At 31.8% G+C, this 27,408-nt stretch overlaps 1 protein-coding gene and 1 long non-coding RNA gene across 3 annotated transcripts; both read left to right on the top strand.

The window, feature by feature from the left end:
- The first annotated feature begins 1,543 nt into the window (after positions 1–1,543).
- On the top strand, positions 1,544–5,031 carry LOC115967755. 2 transcript variants are annotated; one of them, XR_004086542.1, is made up of 4 exons: positions 1,544–1,650; positions 3,964–4,016; positions 4,284–4,360; positions 4,836–5,031. It is a non-coding gene; the product is annotated as an uncharacterized LOC115967755 (long non-coding RNA). The 2 variants fall into 2 exon arrangements; XR_004086541.1 differs by lacking the exon at positions 4,284–4,360 and having other exon boundaries at positions 1,591–1,650.
- Positions 5,032–16,332: 11,301 nt separating this feature from the next.
- On the top strand, positions 16,333–25,376 carry LOC115967752 (probable fructokinase-6, chloroplastic). The gene is made up of 7 exons (XM_031086886.1): positions 16,333–16,858; positions 18,986–19,194; positions 19,984–20,196; positions 20,674–20,871; positions 21,003–21,140; positions 22,008–22,124; positions 25,028–25,376. The coding sequence occupies exons 1-7, from the start codon at positions 16,711–16,713 to the stop codon at positions 25,160–25,162; spliced, it is 1,158 nt and encodes a 385-aa protein (XP_030942746.1). The 5' UTR covers positions 16,333–16,710; the 3' UTR covers positions 25,163–25,376.
- Positions 25,377–27,408: the final 2,032 nt, after the last annotated feature.

Raw genomic sequence — 27,408 nt, forward strand, 5'->3', positions numbered from 1 at the left:
TAGATTAGTATGTTCGAAAACATGCAAGAAAATAGATTTGTTAGGTGAAAGCAACTACAAATAACAAAAAAATGTACACTATAGTAATAATGCATATCCAAATTATTCACAAGCTAAAGTATTTACCACTAATCTTTTTTTTAAAATGACGTTAATATTTGACTATGTCGTCAATTTAATGAGCGCAAATAAAGAATACCTTCAAAGCCACTGCTCATTTGATGACTTCAGTTTCTTCTTCTTTGATGTATAAGATCCTTCATGGAGCATACAAATAAGTGACAAAATGTAATGTTTTTCTTAGCTGCAAATAAGATAAACTCCTCCTAATGCATGTATTCAAAATAAAATAATCTTACACTAACACACTTTCAAGCAAGGGTATCCAGTCATCCTCGGAATATTTATGGACTGACAAAATGGAAACTCTCAACCCATGTTTGTAAATATCATCATCCTCTTCTTCTTCCTCCTCGCCCTCTTCCACTTCTTCTTCCTCTTCTTCCTCTTCCTCTTCCTTGTCCACCTTAAGTATTACACAATATATAAAGAGCACCACGTGCAAATCTCCCATTCTTCTTCTTCCTCTTCATCCTTTTTGGCCGCAAGATAAGGCAGAAATTCCCATCAGGCAAATTGAGAAGATCTGGACGTACAGAGTCCAATACTTCATGCCTCCCAAAAATATTATCAGTGTGCAAGCTTTCTTCATAACTGTTTTGATTAACTAAATCGAATGCATTAACACAGCAAATAAATCTATACTCCTCCTATTAGGAGCCCAATATAGGGTGCTACCAACAGTCAATTTCAATTGATCTTACTGGTCTTGCAACCCTATAATGAAAACCCATCTTACAATCAGCCAGAAGTTTTATCCAAAGACATGTTGCAACATCATAACTATAGATTTGAGCAATCTCACAATCACTTGAAATTGTAGCAACAAGAATCTTTTGATTATCCTCTAATGAAGCGGTAAACACAAAATTCGACCAAATGCTAAAGTTGGGATTTGTCAAGGGTTCCATTTTTTTTTTATGGGTCAAGAACCTCCATAAAACATATAGCTTACCACCTAGAACGATGGTATGAGGGTTGCATCTCCCAGTTTTCAATCGAGGTGCACGACTCCAACCCTCATCAGCACATGCAAATTCCAAGGTCCACACCTCACGACAAAACGGATTTTCATACGTTCTGACTGGAGCGTCCACGGAATCGTTGGCAACAAAATACAGCTTGCCGTCTAACACTGCAAAGTGATTGCATGTCTACGTCTTTTATATAGAAACAGGTATGAGATACTCCACCTTTTCCGAATAAGAAAAAGAAAAACTACCACATAAAACTCAATTTCATCAGCATCACCATTTTCCATAGAAGATGAAATGATAACTTGAAGGTAGACAACGCGGTTTGCTTCAATGTAATTCAATTCGTTTTCCTACTTTTAGTATTTAAAGAATTAGTTTGGGCTGATTGGGGGCCAAAATTTACACTAGCCCACGGGCACCGCCTGACTTCTCTAGGGAAAGGAGTGCGAGAGAGTGTTTCGGAACCTGCTCCCTCAAACGAAATTTCGGAGACAGAGGAGAAATCACACAAACTGAGACCAAACAGTGATTTTCATGGCCAAAAAATGCTCAGGTTGGTATTTCTTAGTCTTAGATCCACACCTCAAGTATCTGTTTGGGAAAAGAAAAAAAATTCTTGGGTTTTTTGCTATTCAGCTGGCGATTATGGATTGTGGCTATGATTTGTTGAGCTTCTTTGAGTTGTGAAACTGAAGCTCTCTCTTTCCAATGACTACCGATCACACATACAGCAGGTAAATCTCTTTGTAACTTTTTTTTTCCCACTTTGATTCATTCATTCCGTCTATTTGATTGTGTTTTCTTGATAAACTTTTTCGAGTTTCCTGTTCTGTTTTTTCTTAATAGAACAACATACTGATGAGGTCAGATTTGTTACATCCGATGAGCAATTCAATTCCACTCTTTCCTTTTACATGAAATTTATGTCTTGGAAGATGGGTGTTAAATGTCCTTTGGAAGAAGTTGAACTAATAATAAGAGAGAATATAGATTTCGCCTTGAGATTCGAAAACCTTGGTCAGTGGTTCTAGGCATTGAGAGTTTCTGTTATGTTGGAAATTAGCATCATTCGTGGTCATTGTGCTTCTTTAGGATGAGTTCAACATGTACAAATGCTTCAAGGCCTGAAGTGACCATTGTACATGAGTATACCTGCATTTTTGAAAAATACCTTAGGCTATGTAGTGAGAGCTTGTTTTTCTATTGACATTCTTGCTACATGTTCACCTTTCTTCAATCAAGTGTGAAAGGTCTAACTTTTAATGTGTACACATATATACAGTGGCAATTTCAAGTATATGTTAGTGTTCTGAAGATATGGAGTGCACATCAAATCAATTGCTAACATCTTTCATTAGTTCTCTTTATGAGTGGTCCTTTGCTTTGGGCCTCACATATAGTACTTCTATTCAAAATTTCATAGAGTCAATTTATATGTAAATATTTTTCAATTGTAATTCTTTAGGCTACTCCATTTTTTTTTTTTTTTTTTATTCATGAAGTAGTCTCTTTGCAATAAAGTTATTCTTATGTATATATATGTTAGTATTTTGGGTCCAAGGTATTTGCTTATTTTTGTAGTTACTACCTCTATATTTTTGTGTATTTTAAATATGTTCTGATACTCTCTTGGCAACTCAGCACAATAAAATTTTAAAGTTTGTTAGTAGTGCTTTAACAATCTATCATCCAAAATGATTTGTTTTGATCAAGGTCAACTCTCAGTATTCCTAGTTCTGACAATTTCTGAAAAACATCAAGATGATTAACCGCACCTTGGATTCATGCATATAATCTATGGCGAGCAAATATTGAAGGCTTTGTATGCAATCTGCCAGTTACAGAATTGGGAGTGGTACCTACATAGTGCTGAAAGTCCACCCACAACCCATGGAAGAGGCCATGAATCAAAAGCCAGAAGCTATGGAAGCCCTGATAGTGCTGAAATACCTGTCCTTTCTCTTATTTGGTCTGCATGTTGTAATGCTAAACTTCTCCCATCTTACTTGTCTATGAGAATCCCCATCTGTGATCTTGACGCTAGAACTTTCCTTTTAGTAATTATAATTGAACTATTTTATTAAGATTCATAATGTCGTTGTTACCTCCTTAATATTTTCCCCCTTCAGTTCTTATTTGATAATACCATTCTATGAAATAAAGCAAGGGCAATCCATTGGGAGTTATTGCATTGAATTGGTGCTAAAGGACTCGGCTTTGTCATATTGATGACAAGAAGATAAGCAGTGCTAACGGTCATATTGGGTCTGGAGAGAGGAATTGCAAATGATGAAAGACCTATAATTGATAAGGTTGCAAGAAGGGAATGCTCCCCACCCCCCCCCCCCCCCCATCCATTTGAACTAACAGCTTGAGCAAACCTTGATTAAAGCTGGGATGGAAACTTTCTTTTATATGATTGAATATTGTAAATACTATTGCAGTTTCATAGAATCCATCAGGCTAATAGATTTTTTTATCTATTTTTTTAATTACTATAAATAAGTTCATAGCATCATTTTTTAGTAAGTACAGATACTTTAAATCAATGCTTTAAAAAGTTTTTATTTTTTCTTCTCCCAAGTTGATATCTACTTTGTCTGATTCTCTGTCTGTCTTTTTCTCTCACTCCTGTCTGTGGGTGGGGGTAGTAGCTTCCGACTGATTCGCATTTGTGTTTACTGTTATGTTTGGCTTTTAGAGAAGTCTTAATTTTACAAATCAGAAGAGAGGATAACATCTTTTGTGTATTTCTAAGTATTTCATTTATGAACCTTTTTTTTTTTTTTTTGGTCATATTATTTTCTAAGCTGTTTAACTTCCATTCATAAAATTGAGTTTTTTGGCTGTAAAATTTGAGTTCCAGGGGAAACAGGAATGGTATTGAACCAATGCTATTGCTTCGTAATCCAAAATCAGGTATGTGCAACAAGATTCATTAACTCTTCTCTCTTTGCCTGCACTTATTATCAGTTTTTTTTAGTTAACTAATTTTTAACATATTCTAGTCCCTGTTTGTATTAGCTATTGTTGTTATGCATTATGAGTTTTGTTTTGTTTTGGATTCTAGTTTCTAATCACCTTGAAACTTCTGATGACTGTAATTGATTTGGATTCTTTTTGTTTGTCTTTCGAGTAATTCAAACTATAAAAAACCTTTTCTTTTCTTTTTTTTGGCCCATACAGATGGTTGCCAATATGCTGCAACTCCAGTTGATCCTGATTTTATTTTTCTGCCCATTTTTTAGGAAGCTAGAATGAAGGTAAATTAAAATTTATGGTGGTTTAGATCAGAAATAAATTTCCTTTCTGGTGTTTAACATTTTAATTGTTTAAAAATATTGTCTACTTTCAATCATGATATAACATTTGCATTTGAAAACTGGAGTAACAGTTTAGTTTTTCATACCTCACTGCTTTAACTATTAATACTCCCTGTTTCCTAATGAAAGATCTTGTCCTTAGAATTGTTCCTAGCTATGAGATCTATATGTGTTTATCTTTTCCTAGTTCTGATTTGACAGTTTAGTTTTTCATACCTCACTGCTTTAACTATTAATTCTCCCTGTTTCCTAATGAAAGATCTTGTCCTTAGAATTGTTCCTAGCTATGAGATCTATATGTGTTTATCTTTTCCTAGTTCTGATTTGTCACAGTGTATTATCTTTTAGGTTTTGCTATCAAATGCCAACTTTTTTTGTTTTAATTAGTTTGTTTTTCTTTAAACCTTACTGGCAGCAATATTCCTTTGAAATCAATGCAAATGGAGATGATCCAAGGAAGTTCAGGCAATCAAATGAGATATTCTTCATTAGCAACTATCCTGGATATCAACTTTTATTGTCTATCCCAAAGAATTCTAGTCAAAATATTAAGTTCCTTTAAGAATGAAGGATTTAATGATATGGAAAGATAATTGAATTTTGTTTTGATATTTGTATTTTGGTATAATATAGATTTTATAATATGTGGTTCTTTAAAGTTTATGCGCATGATTGTGGTGTTATTTTTTATTTTTATTTTTATTTTTTAAGAGAAAAACCTTATTTTGAGGGATTAGGAGACCCTCAAAAAATAAAACATTTGTTTTATGGGTTATGTAGGCCATCAAAATTTCTATTTCAAGGGTCTTATAGGCTGCCAAAATTTTTGTTTCAAGGGCATCCGTTTCAAAGTTCATCAAGGGTCACCTAGACCCTCAAACTAATATTTTTTTTTAGAGCTTTTTATACTTTTTTTTTCAAAGGTTTTGACCCTTGAAAAAAAACCAACTTTGTTGTATATGTCCATGTTAGTCCTTTGAAAAGACTAATTTGACCATATAGTCTTATTCCTTACTAGTCATGTAGCATGACATGTTGGGAATAAGACTAATTTAATTTTTTATGAATTATATGAGATGCAAAACCAAAATTAAATGCTGAAATATATTCTAGTGATGTACAAATATGATTGTCAGATCATATGTATTTGGCAAAAAGTTAAAATACTTTTAAATTTTTGGCTCAAGTTTTTTACAAATAAGCTAACTTTTAGATTTTTTTGAAATAAACTAGCTTTTAGCTTTTGTCACATATTTAATATAGGCTATCAGAATTATGTCTTTTGATAAAAAAAAAAAAATATATATATATATATACACACACACACAATAAGCAACCAAAAACTATGGAAAACCAAACAGACATATGATGTATGCAATCTTAGCTATATGAAGTATCTAAATTATGTAATTGACCTAAATATATTAGTTTACACATCTAAATAATGCATGCATAAATGACATTTAAATCAAAATAAGTATGCAACAAAATATAACAACTTAATGACAAAAGAAAATTTTATAAGTTCCACCAAAACTTTTAGAGGGGGGGGGGGGGGGGGGAGCAAGTAGAATGGTTATATAAAATTTTTATTGTCATTTTGGTCTTGCAAATAAATGTTTTAAGGGGTATTTTGGTCATTTTCTAAATTTCAAGGGGGTTTTTAGTCATTTTCTATGTTCTAAGAGTATTTCAATCATTTTTTTAGGTTTTAAGACTATTTCAGTCATTTGCTAGATTCTAAGGGTATTTTGGTAAATTTCTAGGTTTTAAGTGTATTAAAGTCATTTTTTAGGTCCTAGGTATTTATCTCAACTTTGGCTATTACTATTATATAGACTTTTGCGGGGTATATATTTGTCCAAACAATAGACTTTGGTTTCAACAAGTATTTTGGCCTACGGTTGCACATATTTGTGCTTCTTCTTTTTCTTCTAATGCCTTGGTTTGACTCTCTCTCTCTCTCTCTCTCTCTCTCTCTCTCTCTCTCATGCAAATCAATATGACCACTACCATGTTATAAACACCTGGAACGAGTCTGAGGCAATTCATTTTATTTAGGCTTTTGCAGAGTTCTGACGTTGTACAAGTTCATTCATAGAAATTTGATCATGAAAGTTCAACTTTATATTCTTGTTACCAAACCACAGAAAATTATAAGAATTCTTTATATATATATATATATATAGAAAGTGGGGTATAGTATCTGTGGGGATCGTTCGATTAATAGGCCCATAGGATTCAGAATTAGTTCAGGATCGTTGGGCCAGTGGCCCATCCGAGGCTGTATACCCGTCCGAGGACACCATTCTCCTCGGCAGTACGCATCCGAGGAAGATCGCGTCCGAGGACGATCAGGACGTGGTCTCGCTGCGATCAAATCTCAGAATTAGGTCATCTCAGAGGGTAGAGTAGCCGACTAAAGATGAAAGAGATAAGGCAAACAAATATCTGAAACTACAGCTGCCTCCGCATTAATGACCTCTCAACCAACTCTCTGGCCGCATTAATGTGGAGGTGATACCTGAACAGTAGGGAAGCAGCCTTACAGCTGCCCATAGGAAGTTCCAGAAGGTGCCAGATGGGACAGAAAGAAATCCTCCGGACATAACCTACACATGTGCGGCAAGGATGGAGCGCAAAAGGGGGGTATATAAACTAAAAGAATAACATGAAGAAGGGGATCGGGAGAAAAAGAAAAGAGAAGAACAGACATAAACTAGAAAGGAGAAAGGAAGAGAAAAAAAAAAAGAGATTTGCACTAATCACTAAAGAGAAACGTTCATTATACCAACTTTAAAACCGTGAACGGGCTTGAGAGTAAATCTTGGAGGTAGATATCACAGTTAACCTAGTTCTTTACACCCACGCTCTACAAATGATATTGTTTGGGCCTTTTTACGTGGCGCGAACCCAATACTGTTACGGTCCGTCGCGAATCGTGTCCTTACAGTATCTATTGTTACTATACTCATATTGTGTCACCTTATCTGCCACATCATTAACCATAAAGTTTTTCATTTTCTAATTTATTTTTTATTTCTAAATTTTGTTGACAATATTAAATATATAAATAGATTGACTTTACACATCTACCTTAGGTAGTTTTAACTTTACATATAATTTTGTATCTACATATTCATCTATTTTAACTTAAATGTTTATAACTAAGAAGATTGATTACTAAAAAAGATAAAATCAATGAATAATCAAAAACAAAAAGCAATATTTTTAGTTTTTACATATCTATCTATAGTATGTATATAATATGGAAGTTTGGCAATAAATTTTACAAAAAAAAGTCAATACTCTCTCTCTCTCTCTCTCTCTCCAATTTATTTCTCTTTTGTTGGATTCTTTTATTGTTTCAATTTTTTTTTTCCCGCTAATGGTGTTTTTTGTTATTATTGATTTGATCGTCAAATCACATTTGTTTCTCTTTTTGACAAATTTGTATTGACTTTTATGCATATTTATATATTTTGGTATTCCAATTTCTAATCATAAGTTCTTTTTCTTTATCCCATTGGTTTGATCAAAGGGCAGACTTAGGATTTCAAGCTAGGGGGGCCGAAGTATAAGAAGAAAAAAAATCCAAATAGGTATCCATATAGTACTAACAAACTATCAACCAAGATCAATACACAAAATCATTGTTTCTTAATACATTAAGATGCAATCATCTACTAATAAAGAACAAAAAAAAAACACACACACACACACAAAAAAAAAAATTTATTATTTCTTAAGAGCAACAATTGTTGAAAAAAAAAATCACAAACCAAAACTTACTTTTGCTACTTTAATATAGTATTTAAAATACTCGTACAATAGTGTTTTTGGTATTTGGTGTTCTAAATACTAAATATTTAGTATTTAAAACACCTAATGCTAGTACTCTAATACTAGGTTGACTAGGATTTTTTATTTTATATTTTAAAATTTGTTTTTGTTAAGTTTTTAAGTTGGGTAGTTGCTAGTTGAACTAGACTAAATTAAAGAGAGGGGTCTAAGTTTTTGGAAGAGTGAGGCTAGTAATAAAAAATATATATAACCATTAAAAAAAATTTCTTTTTTTTTTCTTTGGGCTAGGGGGGGCCCAATTACTTTTATCCTTTTTTACTTTGGGCCGAGGGGCCCGGGCCCCCTTGGACCCCTGTAGGTCTGTCCCTGGTTTGATTTGATTTGGATTAATAATTAGTTGTTTTGCAAGTTAAAATTGATTTTTTTAATAATCCATTTAGAATCTTAGATGCTAAACTATGAAACTTTACTAAGTTTTGTTTTTTTTTTAATCCTTTTAGGTTGACAGATTTGTAGTTTTACAGTATTTACTGTTGTTATACTCATGTTATGCCACCTCATCTACTACGTTATTAGCCATATAATTATTCATTTTCTAATTTATTTTTTATTCCTAAATTTTCTTGACACTATTAAATATATAAATAGATTGACTTTACACATTCATATTGGACGGTTTTAAATTTACATATAATTTTGTCTTTACATATTTAACTACTTTAATTTAGATGTTTATAACTAAAAAAATAAAATCAATGAATAATTAAAAGCCAAAAACAATGTTTATACACATCTATCTATAGTATATATAAAATGGAAGTTTTGCAATAAATTTTACAAATTTCTTTTTGCACCACATCATTAACATTTTCCTTTTTTTTTTTTTTTAGCAATTTGTACTTTATTCAACCTTTCATCTTCTTCAACCATTGTTTTCTTAGTTCAATTTTTTTATCTCTTCCAATCATTGTTTTTTTTAAAAATTCATTTTATTCCTTTATATATTTTTAAATTTTCTCCATTTTCTTAAATTCTACCGTTTTTAAATTTTCTCAATCGACGTCTTTTTAAATTTTCAACTTTCAACCTTTTTTTTTCCCGCTAATGGTGTTTTTTGTTGTTATTGATTTGATTGTCACGTCACATTTGTTTCTCTTTTTGACAAATTGTATTGACTTTTATGCATATTTTTGTATTTTGGTATTCCAATTTCTGATCATAAGTTCTTTTTCTTTATCCTATTGGTTTGATTCAGGGGCAACCCTAAGATTTCAAGCTAGAGGGGGCGAAGTATAAGAAGAAGAAAAAAAATCCAAATAGGTATCCATATAGTACTAACAAACTATCAATCAAGATCGATACACAAAATCAATAATTTTTAATACATTAAAATGCAATCATCTACCAATAAAGACAAAAAAAAAAAAAAAAAAAAAAAAAAAAAAAAAACACAAAATAATATTGTTTCTTAAGAACATCAATTGTTGCACCCAAAAAAAAATTCACAAACAAAAACTTACTTTTGCTACTTTAATATAGTATTTAAAATATCTCGTACTGTAGTGTTTTTGGTATTTTGTGTTTTAAATACTAAATATTTAGCATTTAAAACACCCAATGCTAGTATTCTAATACTGGGTTGACTAGGATTTTTTGTTTTTTATTTTAAAATTTTGTTTTTGTTAAGTTTTTGAGTTAGGTAGTTGCTAGTTGGGCTAGACTAATTAAAGGGAGGGGTCTAAGTTTTTGGATGAGTGAGGCTAGAAATAAAAATAATATAACCATTAAAAAAAAATTCTTTTTTTTTCTTTGGGCTAGGGGGCCCAATTTTTATTTTTATTTTTCCTTTTTTTTCTTTGGGCCAAGGGGGCTCGGGCCCCCTTGGCCCCCCTTAGGTCCATCCCTGATTTTATTTGACTTGGATTAATAATTAGTTGTTTTACAAGTTAAAATTGATTTTTTTTTTTTAATAATCCATTTAGAATCTTAGATGCTAAACTATGAGACTTTACTAAGTTTTGTTTATTTTTTTTAATCCTTTTGGGTGGACAAATTTGTAGTTTTGTAGTATTTATTTTTGCTATATTCATGTTGCGCCACCTCGTCTACTACATCATTAGCCATATAATTATTCATTTTCTAATTTATTTTTTATTCCTAAATTTTCTTGACACTATTAAATATATAAATAGATTGACTTTATACATTCATCTTGGATAGTTTTAAATTTACATATAATTTTTTCTTTACATATTCATCTACTTTAATTTAGATGTTTATAACTAAAAAATAAAATTAATGAATAATTAAAAGCCAAAAAAAAAATGTTTATACACATCTATCTAAAGTATATATAAAATGGAAGTTTTGCAATAAATTTTACAAATTTCTTTTTGCACCACGTCATTAACATCTTTTTTTTTTTTTTTTTGCACTTTGTACTTTATTCAGCCTTTCATCTTCTTCAACCATTGTTTTCTTAGTTCAATTTTTTTTATCTCTTCCAATCATCGTTTTTAAAAAAAAAAAAATCGATTCATTCCTTTATATATTTTTTAATTTTCTCCATTTTCTTAAATTCTACTATTTTTTTTTATTTTCTATACAAGATAGAATTCTACTCTAACCTAATCTAAGTGTATATGTATGTGAAGCTCCCTCTTGGAGACTTAAACCCCGGCCCTTGCCCCCACACCCCACAAGCACTTATACTTGTAAGTTGACCATCGCACCAAAAGTGTACGGTGGTTAAATTCTACTGTTTTTAAATTTTCTCAATCGATGTCTTTTTAAATTTTCAACTTTCAACCTTTTTTTCCCACTAATGGTGTTTTTTGTTATTATTGATTTGATTGTTACATCACATTTGTTTCTCTTTTTGACAAATTGTATTGACTTTTATGAATATTTATATATTTTGGTATTCCAATTTCTGATCATAAGTCCTTTTTCTTTGTCCCATTGGTTTGATTCAGGGATGGACCTAAGATTTCAAACAAGAGGGGGCGAAGTATAAGAAGAAGAAAAATCCAAATAGGTATCCATATAGTACTAACAAACTATCAACCAATATCAATACACAAAATCAATGATTTTTAATACATTAAGATGCAATCATCTACCAAAAAAAAAAAACACAAAATAATATTGTTTCTTAAGAACATCAATTGTTGCACACAAAAAATTCACAAACAAAAACTTACTTTTGCTACTTTAATATAGTATTTAAAATGTTTCGTACAGTAGTGTTTTTGGTATTTTGTGTTCTAAATATTTAGCATTTAAAACACCTAGTTCTAGTACTCTAATACTAGGTTGACTAGGATTTTTTATTTTTTATTTTAAAATTTTGTTTTTGTTAGGTTTTTAAGTTGGGTAGTTGCTTGTTGGGCTAGGCTAATTAAAGGAAGGGGTCTAAGTTTTTGGATGAATGAAACTAGAAATAAAAATAATATAACCATTAAAAAAAATTCTTTTTTATTCTTTCGGCTAGGGGGGTCCAATTATTTTTTTCCTTTTTTTTTCTTTGGGCTAGTGGGGCTGGCCCCCTTGTAAGTCCGCCCCTAATTTGATTTGATTTGGATTAATAATTAGTTGTTTTGCAAGTTAGAATTGATTTTTTTAATAATTTGTTTAGAATCTTAGATGCTAAATTATGAGACTTTACTAAATTTTGTTTATTTTTTTAATCCTTTTGGGTGGACAAATTTGTAGTTTTGTAGTATTTATTATTGTTATATTCATGTTACACCACCTCATCTACTACATCATTAGCCATATAATTATTCATTTTCTAACTTATTTTTTATTCCTAAATTTTCTTGACACTATTAAATATATAAATAGATTGATTTTATACATTCATCTTGGACAGTTTTAAATTTACATATAATTTTGTGTTTACATATTCATCTACTTTAGTTTAGATGTTTATGACTAAAAAATAAAATCAATTAATAATTAAAAGCCAAAAACAATGTTTATACACATCTATCTATAGTATATATAATATGGAAGTTTTGCAATAAATTTCTCTAATTTCTTTCTGCACCATGTCATTAACATATTATCTTTTTATTTTTTGTAATTTGTACTTTATTCAACTTTTCATCTTCTTCAACCATTGTTTTCTTAGTTCAATTTTTTTTATCTATTCCAATCATTGTTTTTCAAAAAATTTCATTTGATTCCTTTATGTATTTTTAAATTTTCTCCATTTTCTTAAATTCTACCGTTTGTAAATTTTCTCAATCGATTTGATTTGATTGGTTTGATTTGATTTGGATTAATAATTAGTTGTTTTGCAAGTTAGAATTGATTTTTTTTAATAATCCATTTAGAATCTTAGATGCTAAGCTAGCTTTTACCAAGTTTTGTTTATCTTTTAATCCTTTTGGGTGAACAAATTTGTAGTTTTGTAGAGAAAATACTCTTAATAGTTGTATTAGTACTCTATATTGCCACTTATTTAGACAAAAGCAAATATTAATCAAACAAAAATAATTGGATGAGTAACATATTTTAACTTTTGCAATTGTATTATTATTATTATTATTATTATTATTATTATTATTATTATTATTATTATTATTATTATATAAGGATGCATATAGAAACTTAATTAGTAGATTTTGCAAATAATTTTTTATTTTGTAAAATAATCTCAATTGATTATGAATGAAAAATTGTTTTCCTTATTAGTCTAATTAATCATTGTTAAGCGACGATTGATATGACATTTTATTTGCTTGCATAGCATTTTCGTATGGGTATGTTTTTATTCGAATATATTTATAATTGTATTGAGATAAGCACTGTATTTAAAAAGAGAGAGATCATGTTCTTACTTTGTATACTTCAAAAAAAATATGTTAGTTTGGGATTAAAGATCAATTAAAAAATTTAATGGTGGGAAACTTTACTTTTATCATTCATTTCTGACTATCATTATTGGAAAAACTTAAATTAGAGATCATGTTCTTACTTTGTATACTTCAAAAAAAAAAATTAGTTTGGGATTAAAGATCAATTAAAAAATTTAATGGTGGGAAACTTTACTTTTATCATTCATTTCTGACTATCATTATTGGAAAAACTTAAATCCCCCTTGGTATTTTATCACTAGCAAATTATCTTATAATATGAGTAAATGAAAATTTTAATATAAAAATAAAGTGTATATATATATATATAATTTTTGTTTTAATAGAGAACACAAAATTCATTATTTAAAGAAAGAATATGACATTGTTTACTTTAGGGGAAAAAAAATCATTGCCCTTTGTCGGTTTGGTAAAGGGTGTTTATATATATATTAAAAAAACATTTCTTAATTAATAGTTTAATACATCTAAAATTAAATTCTCTTATGAGAAAAATGCTTTATTACAGATTAGTAATCCTAATATATGATTTTATGAATATTTTAGAAAATAAATTATATTTTATATTTTATTACAAAATAACTAGATATTTATATGCATCGTGCAGAGTTGCAACTAGTTCTATATAATTACCCATGATTTGATTTTTTTTTTTTCCTTTTTTTTTTCCTCCCACTTTACCAGGGTATCAATCAATCCATGTATATGAGCTTATTAGAAAATTGGGACATGCTCTTCCAAAGGTATTTGCACAATGTTGTGAACTTGTGATGGTCAACACTTAACTTCTTTCAGTGTTAAATCATTGAAACTAGTGTTGTTCGCATTTCATGATCGTAAATGGTGTTCCTTGTGCTTACAAAATTGTCAGACATAAAACTTGTAGTTGAATCATTAAATAGCAACTAGCTTACTTTTCCTTTTATTCATTGTGTGATACACTCATGTAGAAAGATTAGAGTTTGTGTAATTTTTACTCTTCCTTACATGAATCTGAATATATACCTGCATTTTTACAATGATGATATTGCTTACATTAGCATTAGTCCTGAAAGGTTCTTATTCTGATTTTGGGATATGCTCTATTCAATGATTAAATAAAACAGGGAACCTTAGTAGCATACAAAGGCATTTATGCTTGTATGCATGTGTTGTGTCTATGTAACTTTCAGTGGACTCATTTGGATATGTATTTGCTTCCATCTCCAGAATTTTCAGGGCATTCTTGCTTTTCAAATTCTCACGTGACTCATCCATCAAGCATATTCAACTAAAATTATTTCATATGATAAAATTGTGGAATATTCACTGAAAATTAATGCTAGTTATTCACAATGCTTCTGATAATATTATAAATGCAACAAACATTTGTATAAGTTTTTCTATACTTGATGCTTCCTGTCTTTATATATGTAGGGACTTTTTAATTAATCATTCTAATTTGGTTTTATTTTATTTATCGTTGCACAATCTCTTTTGGTTCTTCTTCTTTGAACAGTGTGAAGGAAAATGTTGGGAGTAAAGTGTAGTTCAATTAAACATTTGCAATAAACAGCACTAAAGTATTTGGTTTTACTTTTGTGCAAAGAAGTGGTTCTTGTTTGCATTGCAATTTTGCCATGGATCACTATCATCATGATTAAATCCATCGATGGAACTCAGGAATTTTTCCTAAGGGGACCAAAACATGAAATTTTCTTAACCATTCAAGAATAAGAAATATACTAAAATTCCAAGCTAAATTAATATATGGAAATAAACATACCGGTTAAAATATTAATTAAATGATTAAATAATTAAATTCAATATTTTTTAATAACTTAAACTTTTGTAACAATTGATAATTTATCAAGATATTATAGCATGCGGTATTGAGTTTAAATCTTGTCTCCACTCATGTTTTCATTTACAGAAGTTAAAAGTTTCGTGTGTTTGACCTTTTAAATGATTATTATAAGTCTGATGGCTAATAGGCAAATACCATGAGTTTTATGAATGCCAATTACTAGAAAAATTTTGCGCATAATTTTCATTTCACTTGGCTCGGCATCTCATGAGTGATGATTCAATTTCCATTCTTGTAATCACTGTATGGTGAAACACACATACATACTGTTTCAAAGCTTGGAACCGAGCGCACATTGGAGCTAGGGGCAGCATGAAGCAGCAAAAGAGAGAGAAGCAGAGAATTGAGAGAGCAAAGAAGGCATAAAGGAGAGAGAGGCAAAAAAATATGAGAGTAGTGGAAAGGAGACAGAGGCAGACAAATGTTAAAGCAAGGTCTCTAACATGCCTTTGCATAGAATTAAGCAAGGTCTCTAACATGCCTTTGCATAGTAATTCAATGACCAAATCAAAATGCCTAAAACTTAGACAATGTGAGAGCAATAAGGAGAGGGATACAGACAAATATAGATATAGTAATAATATTCAATTAATACAGAATTTGACGTGTATTAAGAGCATAAAGAACATGTAATTCAACACTTAGACTTTCAAAATATATAGTAATGTTTATTTTATTGAGTAAAGTTTTAGCGTTAGGCTACAACTATTTTTGTAGCTACACTTTGTCCATTTAAATATTCAGTTATGAGCTAGTTGAAACTCATTAATCATATTTATTAGGACAAAGTTTAGTTACAAAATTTGTTGTAGATTTAGATTACAACATTACTCAATATCTTTTTATTAGAGGTGAATTTTGACAAATCGACCATTGAATTACATCTTCTTCTTATATACTTCATGCTTGCAAAATTTCGAGAAAATTAAAGATTAGTAGTTATATCATCAATAAATTGTTTAAATTACAAGTTTTTGTAATTTAAAATTATGCATAAAATATAAACTTATAGATTATGTAGTAAATAATATTTGATTTCTCAAAAGCACTTCTTGGTATGAGAATTAAGAGCATAAAAAACATACAATTCAACGGTTAGACCCTCAAAATATATAGTAATATTTATTTTATTGAATAAAATTGTAACGTTAGGTTACCACTAATTTTAAAACTAAAACTTTTTTTTTCATTTAAATATAAAATTATGAGTTGGTTGAAACTCATTAATCATATTTATAATCGGTCTATTACATCAATCTAAATATTCAAGTGTTTTTGGATCTTAGCATTTACCATCGTTAATGGTCCAAAAAAACATTAAAAAAATAGTAAGTGGGAGACAATAAACTGCTTTTATTTTTCTCCCACTTTAGCTTTGTCCCATATAAAGTATTGTACGCAGATCAGTATCCTGTCCAGTCCAACACTGCTTGCTGTTCTGTTCTTCACAACCTACGACAAAAACAAAAGCCAATATTCCTTCAATTTATCGGCCATTCCAATGCTAAATCTCTTGGCACAAACCCTTTATCCGAATCTTCCTTCCTAACCCATCAATTTCATCGCCTTGTCTATACTAAAAACTCAATATTATCATATAGTCAAACACTAATCCCACTTAAGTGCTTGTTAAATTTTTGTTTGCTTGTTTGTTTGTTTGTTTTTTTTTTTTTTTCCCCTTTTTCAACCAATAATTCTCATACCCAGAGGTGCTTTTGAGAAATCAAGATTATTCTGACGAAACTTTTGCTTGTTTGATGGCTCTTCATTTAAGTGTTTTCTGCTTTAGCAGTACTGTGGCCTCTGGTCCCCATAATGGAGTCAGATTTTTCAGTCAGCGCACTGTCAAAGCTTCCCGCTTTTCATGTCAATCGTTAGCTCCAATTTCTCGGGTGAATTTGAAAGGTACCCTTTTTTTTTCTTTTTTGGGTAGAACTTTCTTTTTTCTCTTTATAGTTACAAAAGACTAGAGGGTTGTTTTAGTTTGCTCTGTTTTGTGTGTGTGTGTTTTGGTCTGTGTATTTGGATTGGCAATCTTGTTGGATCTAAATATTCACATATTACTTATGAATAATAAGTCTAAATGGGGATTTTTTTTAATTAAAAAAAAAAAAAGAAGAAGAAGAAATTATACACATATTCTTTAGTCCAGCAGCACATGAGGGAAATAGATTAGAGGTTCGTAGTTGGTTTTGGAATCTCACATTGGCTAGAAGAATAATAAGGAGGTGAATAAATTAAGAAGTATAGAGGTGCTCTAGTTCCTGTAAAAAGAGTGGTGGTGTAACTTTGTTGTGTGTGAGAGAGGTAGAAGACAAAACTGTGTAGTTAGAGAGTTTCCTAATTTTTGTGTAGCGTGTGAGTATGAGAGTTAGTGTGGGTATATTGGGGATTTTGGTTATTTTGCATTGTTCTTTGATGTAGGCATAGAGTTTGTCAAACAACGTTGAACTTTGTGTTGCCTTTATTGTTTTGTATATTTTTCACAACTAATTAGTATCGGAATTTTCACTATCACAACACATGTTTTGCTTTTATAAATGTAAATGAAATGTAATAACTGCATTGAATAACTAAAGGACAATTTTTAAGATGGGAGAAGATAAAGAGGCTGAATATGAAGAAACGGTGATATGGTTATTGCAACTGACGGATATTTAATCAGAACTTCTTGTGCAATTCTAGGACTGTGATATTCTTTGATTTTGAATGAACCAAGCTGGGTGAAAGCAGCTGGAGATGTGGCTGGGGGAGCATCTAATACACCTATTTATGGGGAAAGGAATAGAGAAACATAGACTCCACCTATTTATGAATTTTAGATGAAAAAGGGGAGAAAACTTGAGAACATTAACATTTTATGAGGATTTCTAGTTAGCATATAATTATCGTCATCCGGTCCTCTTTCTAAACAAAAGAGAAGCTGCATTAGAAGATTTTGAAGTAGAAAATTAATGACAACAAAATGCATGGTTATCAATGTCTAACAGTTGAGAACTTAATTCAGAATATGTGGACTGACTGACCAACTCTGTAGAGGGGGTAAAAGTTGATGGTTCACTGTTGAATGTTAAAGAAATGTGGTCTGATTAGTTTATGTCTGAAAATAACTTGGACTTAATAGGTTTGAGAATTCAGCATTGGGTTTATTTTTTGAAACTGAAGTCTCATTATTCCAAAATCGATCATCCTTCTTCTTAGTTTATATTGTTTTCCCTGAATATGAGCATGTGCAATTACTATTATGTCAAAAAATAGATTAAAATTTTTAGAAAGTTCATCTAAGTTGATCTGTTATCACTTATTCTGTTTATGTTGCTCATTTAGATGAACTTCAATGCCAAGTTTCAAAGAAGTTCTTGGTGGAGGAACATAGATTGCCTTTGTCCTGCATATCCTGGATCCTAGTAATTCTATAAGATTAGTTATATTCTGTAACTTAAAAGTTCAAACAACATGACTTGTTAAAAAAAAAAAAAACCAAAGGGCAATTGCCATTCACATAAATCCTTCCCCCTCTTTGGCCTTCAAAGTTCTCACTTATATTTGCTATTGAACAGTCTGAACCATGATCCATACTGATGGCAAGTAGAGAAAAGGAGGGGATTCGCTTTTATCTCACAGCATCTATGTAGTCCTTAGATATTTTATATAACTGATATAATATTTCAAGCATGCCCATACATATTAATATAATCAATAGTTATATGAGGTTTTTGGGTTATATTTTGATATACTAAAGTCACTGTGCCCATGGTAAACAAATTAATTCATAAGGAGTTAGTTGTATGTGTCGCCCATTTCAATCTTTTTTCCTTTTTTTGATAAGTCACCCTTTTCAATCTCTTAATTTTAATCTTTTATGTAGCCAATAAGGCATTCGGCCATGCCTTATTGGCTACATAAAAGGGGTAGGCCAGATAGAATCAAAACTGTTATAAACTGACTGTTTTAATCATCTAGTTCTATGTGCACTTCTTTTTTTCCCCATGCAAACTGAACTTCTCTGTTGTCAACTTTCATGTGTTTTAGGAAAAGCATTTCCAGGTGATGGGGTACCTGAAACCAAGGAATCCTCCCTAGTGGTTTGTTTTGGGGAATTGCTGATTGATTTTGTCCCAACTATTAGTGGGCTTTCATTGGCTGAAGCACCTGCATTTAAAAAGGCTGCCGGAGGTGCACCTGCTAATGTTGCTGTTGGAATAGCTCGTCTTGGTGGCTCATCAGCTTTTATAGGGAAGGTATATTTTTTTTTATTGTGTCTAGATGTTTTTGGTTTTCATGGTTTGTAAGGTATAAGAGAGCAGAAATAATCAAATGCTTGAGTGATTATGTAGCCTTTTTACTTTAAATCAGCTTCCCCATATTCTCTTCCCTTTTCTCGGTCTCCACTATATATGTCTGAATGTGGTAGTTTGAAGAAAATCCTTTCTAACACTGGAGTTTTTATGCCTAAAGTAGCAACTTTATCATTAATGTCCAGCCCATGACCATTTCTGAAATTTTGTGTCTGCCTTCTTTAATAAATTTTTTCTACCAACTAAACATAAGGTCTCCGTTTCCAATGATTTTGTTGTATTGTACTCATGGGTGGATCATGAGATCATATTTCAAGCACTCAGGTTTTCTTTTTTTCTTTTTCTTTTTGGGAGAGGGGGGTTTTGGTTATGATTTGTTGTACAGAAAAAAAAAAAAAAAAGAATATTTTCTCACCAACCACAGTAATGTAGTCCCTGAATGTCTTGCTCATCCATAGAGCAGGATTTTAGGAAACTGGCCATGGGATTGATCGTTTAAATCAGAAATCAAAGTATTAGGGAACTGTCCAAGTTGGTGATTGGGAAATTTCTTGTTCCTCAATAGAGTGAAATTAGAAAACTGGACTATCAAATGCTCATGTACTTTGCACTTGTTGAAATTGATGCATCCAAACCTGTTTCTTATATACTTTTGGAAAAGTTATTTGAAAAATAAATCAATTTATCATCAATATTATCATGTAACCTTAATATTTTATGCAATGTGAACAGGTTGGTGAAGATGAATTTGGGTACATGCTTGCAGATATATTAAAGCAGAATAATGTGAATAATGAAGGGATGCGTTTTGATCCTGCTGCACGAACTGCTTTAGCATTTGTTACACTTAAGAGCGATGGGGAACGTGAGTTCATGTTTTTTCGTAACCCTAGTGCTGATATGTTGCTACGAGAGGCTGAACTTGATTTTAATTTAATTCGGAAGGTAAGTTAGATTTTCTATTGTAAAACAAAACATTATAAATATATGAGAGTTGATAGAAAGAAAGTTTGCAACATATACTTTTAAGCAAAAGGTTATAGATTATATCTCATATGATAAGTTGTTAGATTCAAGAATGCTATTGGTTACACTTAAACCAACTTATTTCACTTACAAGCAATCTACATAATGTAATGAGGACCCTCTAATTTTAAAATTCTTATTATGTCATTTCTGGAAACATGTATATATAGACATCCTCTTGATAATAAAAATTATAAATAAATAAATATATAAGAAAGGGGTTTGTTTCCATATGGGGCCACCATGTCATGCCACTTTTCTGTGCTCAACATTGACACCCGGGTCTATATTGTTGTCCTTATTACATGAATCTAAAATTGTTTCCAAAGTGTTTGCCATTTTGTTTTATTTGACTCGTTGGGTTTTCCTACTTACTGACCCCCTATCCCGTGGCAGGCAAAAATTTTCCATTATGGTTCTATTAGTCTTATAACTGAACCATGCAAGTCAGCCCACATTGCTGCAGCAAAAGCTGCGAAGGATTCTGGTGCGGTTCTGTCATATGATCCAAACCTGAGGCTTCCATTATGGCCTTCCGCAGAAAGTGCCAGGGAAGGGATTTTGAGTATATGGAAGATGGCAGATATTATCAAGGTATCCATCCTTTTAGAAATGCAAATTATGTGTTTTGGGATTCACAATTTATTTTTCTTGCCCCTTTTCTAGAAGGCTGAGTTACAAGGCAATGCCAAGATTGACATCTCTGATTATTTCAATGACTTCAGGTAAGCGAGGAAGAAATTTCTTTTCTAACGCAAGGGGAAGATCCATATGATGATGCTGTTGTTCTTAAATTGTTCCATCCAAATCTTAAATTACTCCTTGTCACAGAGGGCCCAGATGGTTGCAGGTACTACACCAAGGTAAGCTTTGCCAAAATTATTTTTTGTTTTGCTACAAGAGAGGATATTTTCTTTTTTTCAATGCATGGATCTCTCTCTCTCTCTCTCTCCAAATGTGTGTGTATGTAATAAGTAATGTGGTTTTACTTGTTACTGCTTTAACTCTAGCTCCTTCGAAAGCAAAGCTGTATTGAAGTGCAATAGAGGAAAGTTAATCAAAAATCTTCATAAAAAATAGCTCACTAGATCAACAATTTGGAGGATAGACAGTGCTTTATTATCCTAGATCGAATTTGCATTAATCTTGGAGGAAAATGGGAAGACAGTATCATGTCATGTGTGTGTGTGTGTGTTCTTCTCTGAATAATGAAACCTGGGACTTGCTGGACTATGGATTAAAGAGATGTATTAGTTTTCATTGGCAGAGATGATTTGAAAATTACCTTGGTAATGATCAGTGTGCAGCATTTGTTGTCATCTGCCAACTATTATCCATATTCTAATCTCAATTAGTTGTCAAATCATTAAAAATGTGAAGATTCACCCTATATTTAATTTGCAAAAGTCTTATATGATGGGTAAAAAGACAAAGGATCAACTTCCATGAGTTTGAGTTTGAGGTTGAGTTTGTTCATATGGCATTCATGCATTTTCCCATACTCCATAGGGTCTTCTCCAGCAAGAAACGTATGGTACCTTACAAAACCCTGGAGAAGTTATATATTTATGAAGTGCTGCCATAAATCAATATATAAGTGGTTTTATTATATGCAAATCTAATTTTTGCAATTCTTTGTATTATTTTTTTTTTACAATAATCATGATAGTAGTTATTAAGTTTTCTAATAATTGTGAATTTGAAATTGCATGATGTATATTTCTCTTCAGAACTTCAGCGGGAGAGTTAGGGGTTTGAAGGTAGATGCAGTGGACACCACTGGTGCTGGGGATGCCTTTGTTGCTGGAGTGCTATCCCAATTATCTGTTGATCTCTCTTTGCTTCAGGTACTGCTTTTCAGATACAGATGCCTAATATGCTTCCTTCAAGTCAGTACTTCATTATCTTTATGTATATCTGGAATAACTATTTTGGTTTTGAAATGATTTGTATATTTCTGTCAAATAATCCTTTCCATTGCCTTTGTCATCATTTAAAGCTGTTCCCCCAACCATTTGGTTATGCTTTTGACCTTTCAACATTTTTCAAATCCGATCTGTTATCATCTGATATATATATATATATATATATAGATATAGATATATGAGAGAGAGAGAGAGAGAGAGAAAGCTCGGACCTTGTTGCAATGGCAAGTGCCATCCGTTCAAGTAATGAGCTGTGGGTTCGAGTCCAGAAACAACCTCTCCAAATATTTTTTTTTTGGGGGGGGGGGGGGGGGGTTAAGGTTACTTACTAATAACCTCTTGCAGACCTTGTAGAAATGGAAGCCATATGCATTGAGTACTTAAAAACTTTTTATTGGATTAATATTTTTAAAATTCCACTATTAGATTCACTCTCATTGTTCTAAACACAAACAGCAAATTTCATATCAATAGGATATTATTTTGTGTATAATTTAAAATACAAAAAAGGTTAAAATTACATTTGAGTATTCCAACTATTGGAAAAGGTTCAATATAGTCTATCAACTATTAATTGTGTCAATTTAGTCCCTCAACTTGATTTTAAAAATTGAGGGACTAAATTAACAAAATTAATAATTGAGAGATCAAATTGACATAATTATAGTTAAGGAACGAAATTAGTAATTTAACTTATGAAAAACTTGAAAATCAAATATTTTATAAATGAGATAGCTGTTGATCTTCTAATAATCTAGATATTTTGCAAGCATGGAGTTGTAAGGAGACAAAGGCAATATAATGGTGGATTTATCAAAAAATTCATGCAATAATAATTTATAATTTATTAAATGGTGTAATATTAACAAAAGTTATACCAGGTGTAAACTTTAATCAGAATTTATACTTAGTAATAATTTACTTTGGAAAGGTTATATTAATCAATTATAGCAGTGGAGGGCTATAAACTAATAATATTTTTATGATAATATAGTAGTGTGTGGTGTAAATATTATTGTAATCACATTTATGTTACCATAGAGATTACAACCTCCACGTAGTTGTTAAGTACGGTACCCTTGCTCATAGCTGCAGTCTTGGATCAACAAACCCTGATTAATGGCCTTTGCAACACTCTCTTCCCCCCCTCCTCCCAAAACGTAAATAAAGAGACTTGCACTTGCAAACATGTGCAAAAGCAAAAACCCTACCAACTAAATGCTGCTCCTGATATATGTTATGTATAAGATGGCAGAAATATTAGATTGACATGACGAAGGTTTCAAATTATGCAGTTTCTGGAATAATTAAGCATGCTCTAAATAGTACTACTGCTCAGTACCCTATTTTAGGGGAAAGTTTCTCTGGGGATCTTGTTTCTTTACTAAACAGAGAAACATAGACCCCTGCAATCCCGACATCAGAATTGATTGTTAATGATGCCTAAAAAAACTCCAAATTTTCAAGTCCAGCTCTACATGAAAAAATTCACACCAGCCACCAAGCATATATAAGAACGAAAAGTCTGTCCATGTAAGAATTTCTAATTTTTTTAAATCTCCTTAAAAGCTCTAAATCTTCAGTTTTAACTCTACATGAAAAAAATTTACATCAGCCACTAAGCAAATATCAGAACAAGAAGTCTGTCCTTGTAAGATTTCCTATTTCTTTTTATTTCTTTCCTGCCAAATATGGTGCTCAGCAGCAGCCAAAGCAACCGCTTAAATTATAAGCCACTCAGCAGCAGCCAAAGCAACCGCTTAAATTATAAGCCACTCTAGACTAGCAGTTCAACTGATGGACTTTTCAGTTTCAGACTGCAGCTGCTTATTGATACCACTGCTATTCGTTAACCTCTTCCAATTGCATTGGTGAAATTTCTGGAGAAACACAAATAGTATATGCTTTCTACACAGTCACCTAAGAAACAACTGGTAGCTTTTGCAAGAACCAGTTAGTTTTATTATTAGCAAATTTTAAGTTGGAAGTTCACAGATATCTAATTTCTAAACAAAAATCATACCTGAGTATGGAGCTGTGGACATGTTTATGCCAATTTACCTCAGGCAAATGATCTCTCTTAACTGCACTCTCTGATTTTACGGAAATTGAACCTCAGACTCTGATACACATTCTATAAAAGCAGCATTAGGCTCAAAGTTGTGTCACACTGCAGTGATCAGTTGTAAAAACTTGAGTAAATATCAATCTACAGTTCTGCACACACTCATTTCCATTTCCATTATTAACAATGCTGACTTTATCTGTACTGACCAACTTCTCAATGGTAACTTTGAAATGCATGCAAAGATTTCATTTTTGGTACACTAGTAAAGCATCTTTATGATTTTGTTACTCTTTAGAAGGCATCTTTTAACCCACGTGCATCACTCACTAGCCCATGGGTGTTCATCATTCACCAGATACCTTATATCAGAAGTAACTCTTGCATTATGGTGAAATTGGCATGAATACAGCATCAATGGGATAAATTCCATATTGAGAGTTATTCAGTGTTTTTGTTGAATTATTTGAATAGTCTTCAGATACCAATGATGATGTCTTTTTCCAATTTTAATTATTTATTGTAAAAAATTAGTGTGCTTTGCTTGCTTCTTAACCTACAAGTTCTTTCTTTAACATTGTTTGGAATATTATCCTACTCGATTCTCATATTCTAATTCTTACCATGAACAAGTTTGAGTCCCTAATTTGTCGCATTGGCTAATAGTCTTGGTAAATTTGCATAACTAGGATCTCCTTTAACAATGATGCATTTTTATATGCCACCTTAATAAATTGATGTATGTGGTTTTGAATTGTAGAAAGAGGACTTACTGAGAGATGCTCTCAAGTTTGCCAATGTTTGTGGTGCATTGACTGTGACGGAGAGAGGTGCAATACCAGCTTTGCCAACTAGAGAAGCTGTGCTGGATGCTATGCTTCAGTCTGTAACATAGATTTACATCCCAACATCTGTTAAGTAAGTACCTTCTTGGGTCCTGGCTATTTGTTGGAAGATGATGATGATCGTACAGAATAAAGCAAAATTTCAGAAGAGATAAGTTAAATGTAACATCTGAAATTATTTTTATTGAGCAGATTCATAGATCTTGTATAAGAGACTTCAAAATACAAATAATATGGTTGATGTGTTTGTGATTTCTGGTTAAACACGCATCCATGCTGCCCGTTCATCTTCTTTATTTTCACTGAATTGAACTTGATGAACATTTTCACAAGTTGTTGAATGACTTGCATTATATGTTTAACCAGGTTTTTTACACGGTTAGGTACGCGGACGTCCAAAGTGACCTCCGGGGCGGGGTGATCCAGTAGGCTATGTTCAACACATTAACAAAACAGTCTAGTATAAATGTTTAGTGATGTCATTTTCACTTAAGTAGGTAATTTCCTTCACAAGGACAGTCATGATTCCTCGGAAGAATGGTGGCACTGGTCTGTAAATGCATTATAAATATCGACACAGCATGTGATGTAACTCTTTCCAACCAAAGTGTCATATGCAGTGCAGCAACTACCTTCCCTAACATCTGATATTTGGGGCACTTTGGGTCTTTTTAATCCTTATGTTATCAAAAAATGCTCATGAACATATACAACAGTGAATCGTGTCGTGTCATGGTGGAAAAATTACTATGACAAATACAATGAGTGGGCTTCTTTGACAAAGCCTTTTATAGCGGACCAAACTATGATAGTCTACACATCAATTAACTCAGAAGAGGACAAAACCAATTTTTGGGCCTTGGAACTAAAAAAGTGTTAGATAACCAGTAATTTTCTATCAAACCCAAACTTCTCACCCTCTTGGCGGAAGCAGACTCAAACCTGAAAACAGCACCAACCAACTCTTTTCTTTCCTATCGATATCTAGCATTTTATGATGAAAATCAGATTGAGCTTGCCCATGTACACAGTGTATTTCAACAAGTACAACCCAGATGGGGTTGGCCTCTCCTCTTAAATAAAACAATAAATTTAGTGAAATTTTTTTAAATTTCTGAAATGATATGTGATTGGTGTCTATAAGTCAATAATAAAAGAGATATTAATAATGACTACACATAAAAATAATGTTCCTATCTTAACAAATTGTAAAAAGCATAAAGTGTCTTCCTGTTTGAAACTCCCCAAAATTGATGTAAAGTGGAGCCAATTTATAGAAATTAATATATGGTCCTACGCTCGTACCGCGTGTAATGAATATAATGGAAAATTATATAAAACAACCCAAAGTTTAAATCATGTTTCCTTCTTCTTTTTTCTTTTCTTTTTTCAATTAAAAGTCCCAATCTTAGCAAAAATTGGGTCATCAAACAAAGAAAATGAAAATTTTGTTTGTAAAACTTGTTGTGGGGACGCAGGCCCAAATATATATTGGGCCTTGGGCTTGTCCGAGGAGGCACAGTGGTCTGAGAATAAATCAACAGTAAGGAAGGAATAAGATCAAGAACTTCACGAGCAAGTTATGGCTGTAAAGGCTGGGAGAGGTAAGCCGAGGAGGAGTATATCTTCAGCTAAACAAAGAATAGGTCATAAGGTGAGTTCTATTATCCAAAGTAACATTTCAGGAAGTTCTGTTGATAAGGATATACACTATGAAGGTACGAGGCAAAGTGGGAGTTGAAAAATATCTAAGAAAAAACTGCTACCACTGCATTGAATACTCTGCAACTAACTCTCTAGCCGCATTTATGTGGAGAAGACTCTTGAACAGTGTTGCCTTGGTCACCCCAACTCATAGAAAGCCTATAAGGGTCTCCGATGGATGGCCAAGATCATTCAAAGGGAGATATATAATGTAAGAGACCCTTGAGGAAAGGGGGATCGGAAATAGAAAGAAAAACACTGTAGCAATCAAGAACTGAACTTGTAATCAAACTTGGGAATCAATATATAAGAACTTATCTCCTCGGACTGTGCCGAGGACGAATTTCCTTAATTTAAACTTGGCTATCTTCATTTTCTAGTCATCAAATCTACTTTACTTGTTGTTTGAATCATTAGGGCCCGGATTTCCAACAAACTCTCTACAAATTCATTGTATTAGACTTTTTGGGCCTAAGTTCATCCACCCTTTGGGCTAAGGAACTCAAATCTAGTCCTTACACTTGTATTTCACTTAGGCAACCAATTTCAATTTTTTGTCAATCACTTTCTTATTTTAAATTTTAAGTAAAGC

The sequence above is a fragment of the Quercus lobata genome, chromosome 11 (genome assembly GCF_001633185.2).
Source record: "Quercus lobata isolate SW786 chromosome 11, ValleyOak3.0 Primary Assembly, whole genome shotgun sequence".
NCBI lineage: Eukaryota > Viridiplantae > Streptophyta > Magnoliopsida > Fagales > Fagaceae > Quercus > Quercus lobata.

Bases quoted from the DNA above. Each gene is read 5' to 3' on its own strand.
- LOC115967752 (XM_031086886.1), top strand. From the start codon at position 16,711: ATGGCTCTTCATTTAAGTGTTTTCTGCTTTAGCAGTACTGTGGCCTCT. The intron at 19,195-19,983 runs GTATATTTTTTT...CAATGTGAACAG, and splicing joins CATCAGCTTTTATAGGGAAG to GTTGGTGAAGATGAATTTGG. The intron at 22,125-25,027 runs GTACTGCTTTTC...TTTGAATTGTAG, and splicing joins TTGATCTCTCTTTGCTTCAG to AAAGAGGACTTACTGAGAGA.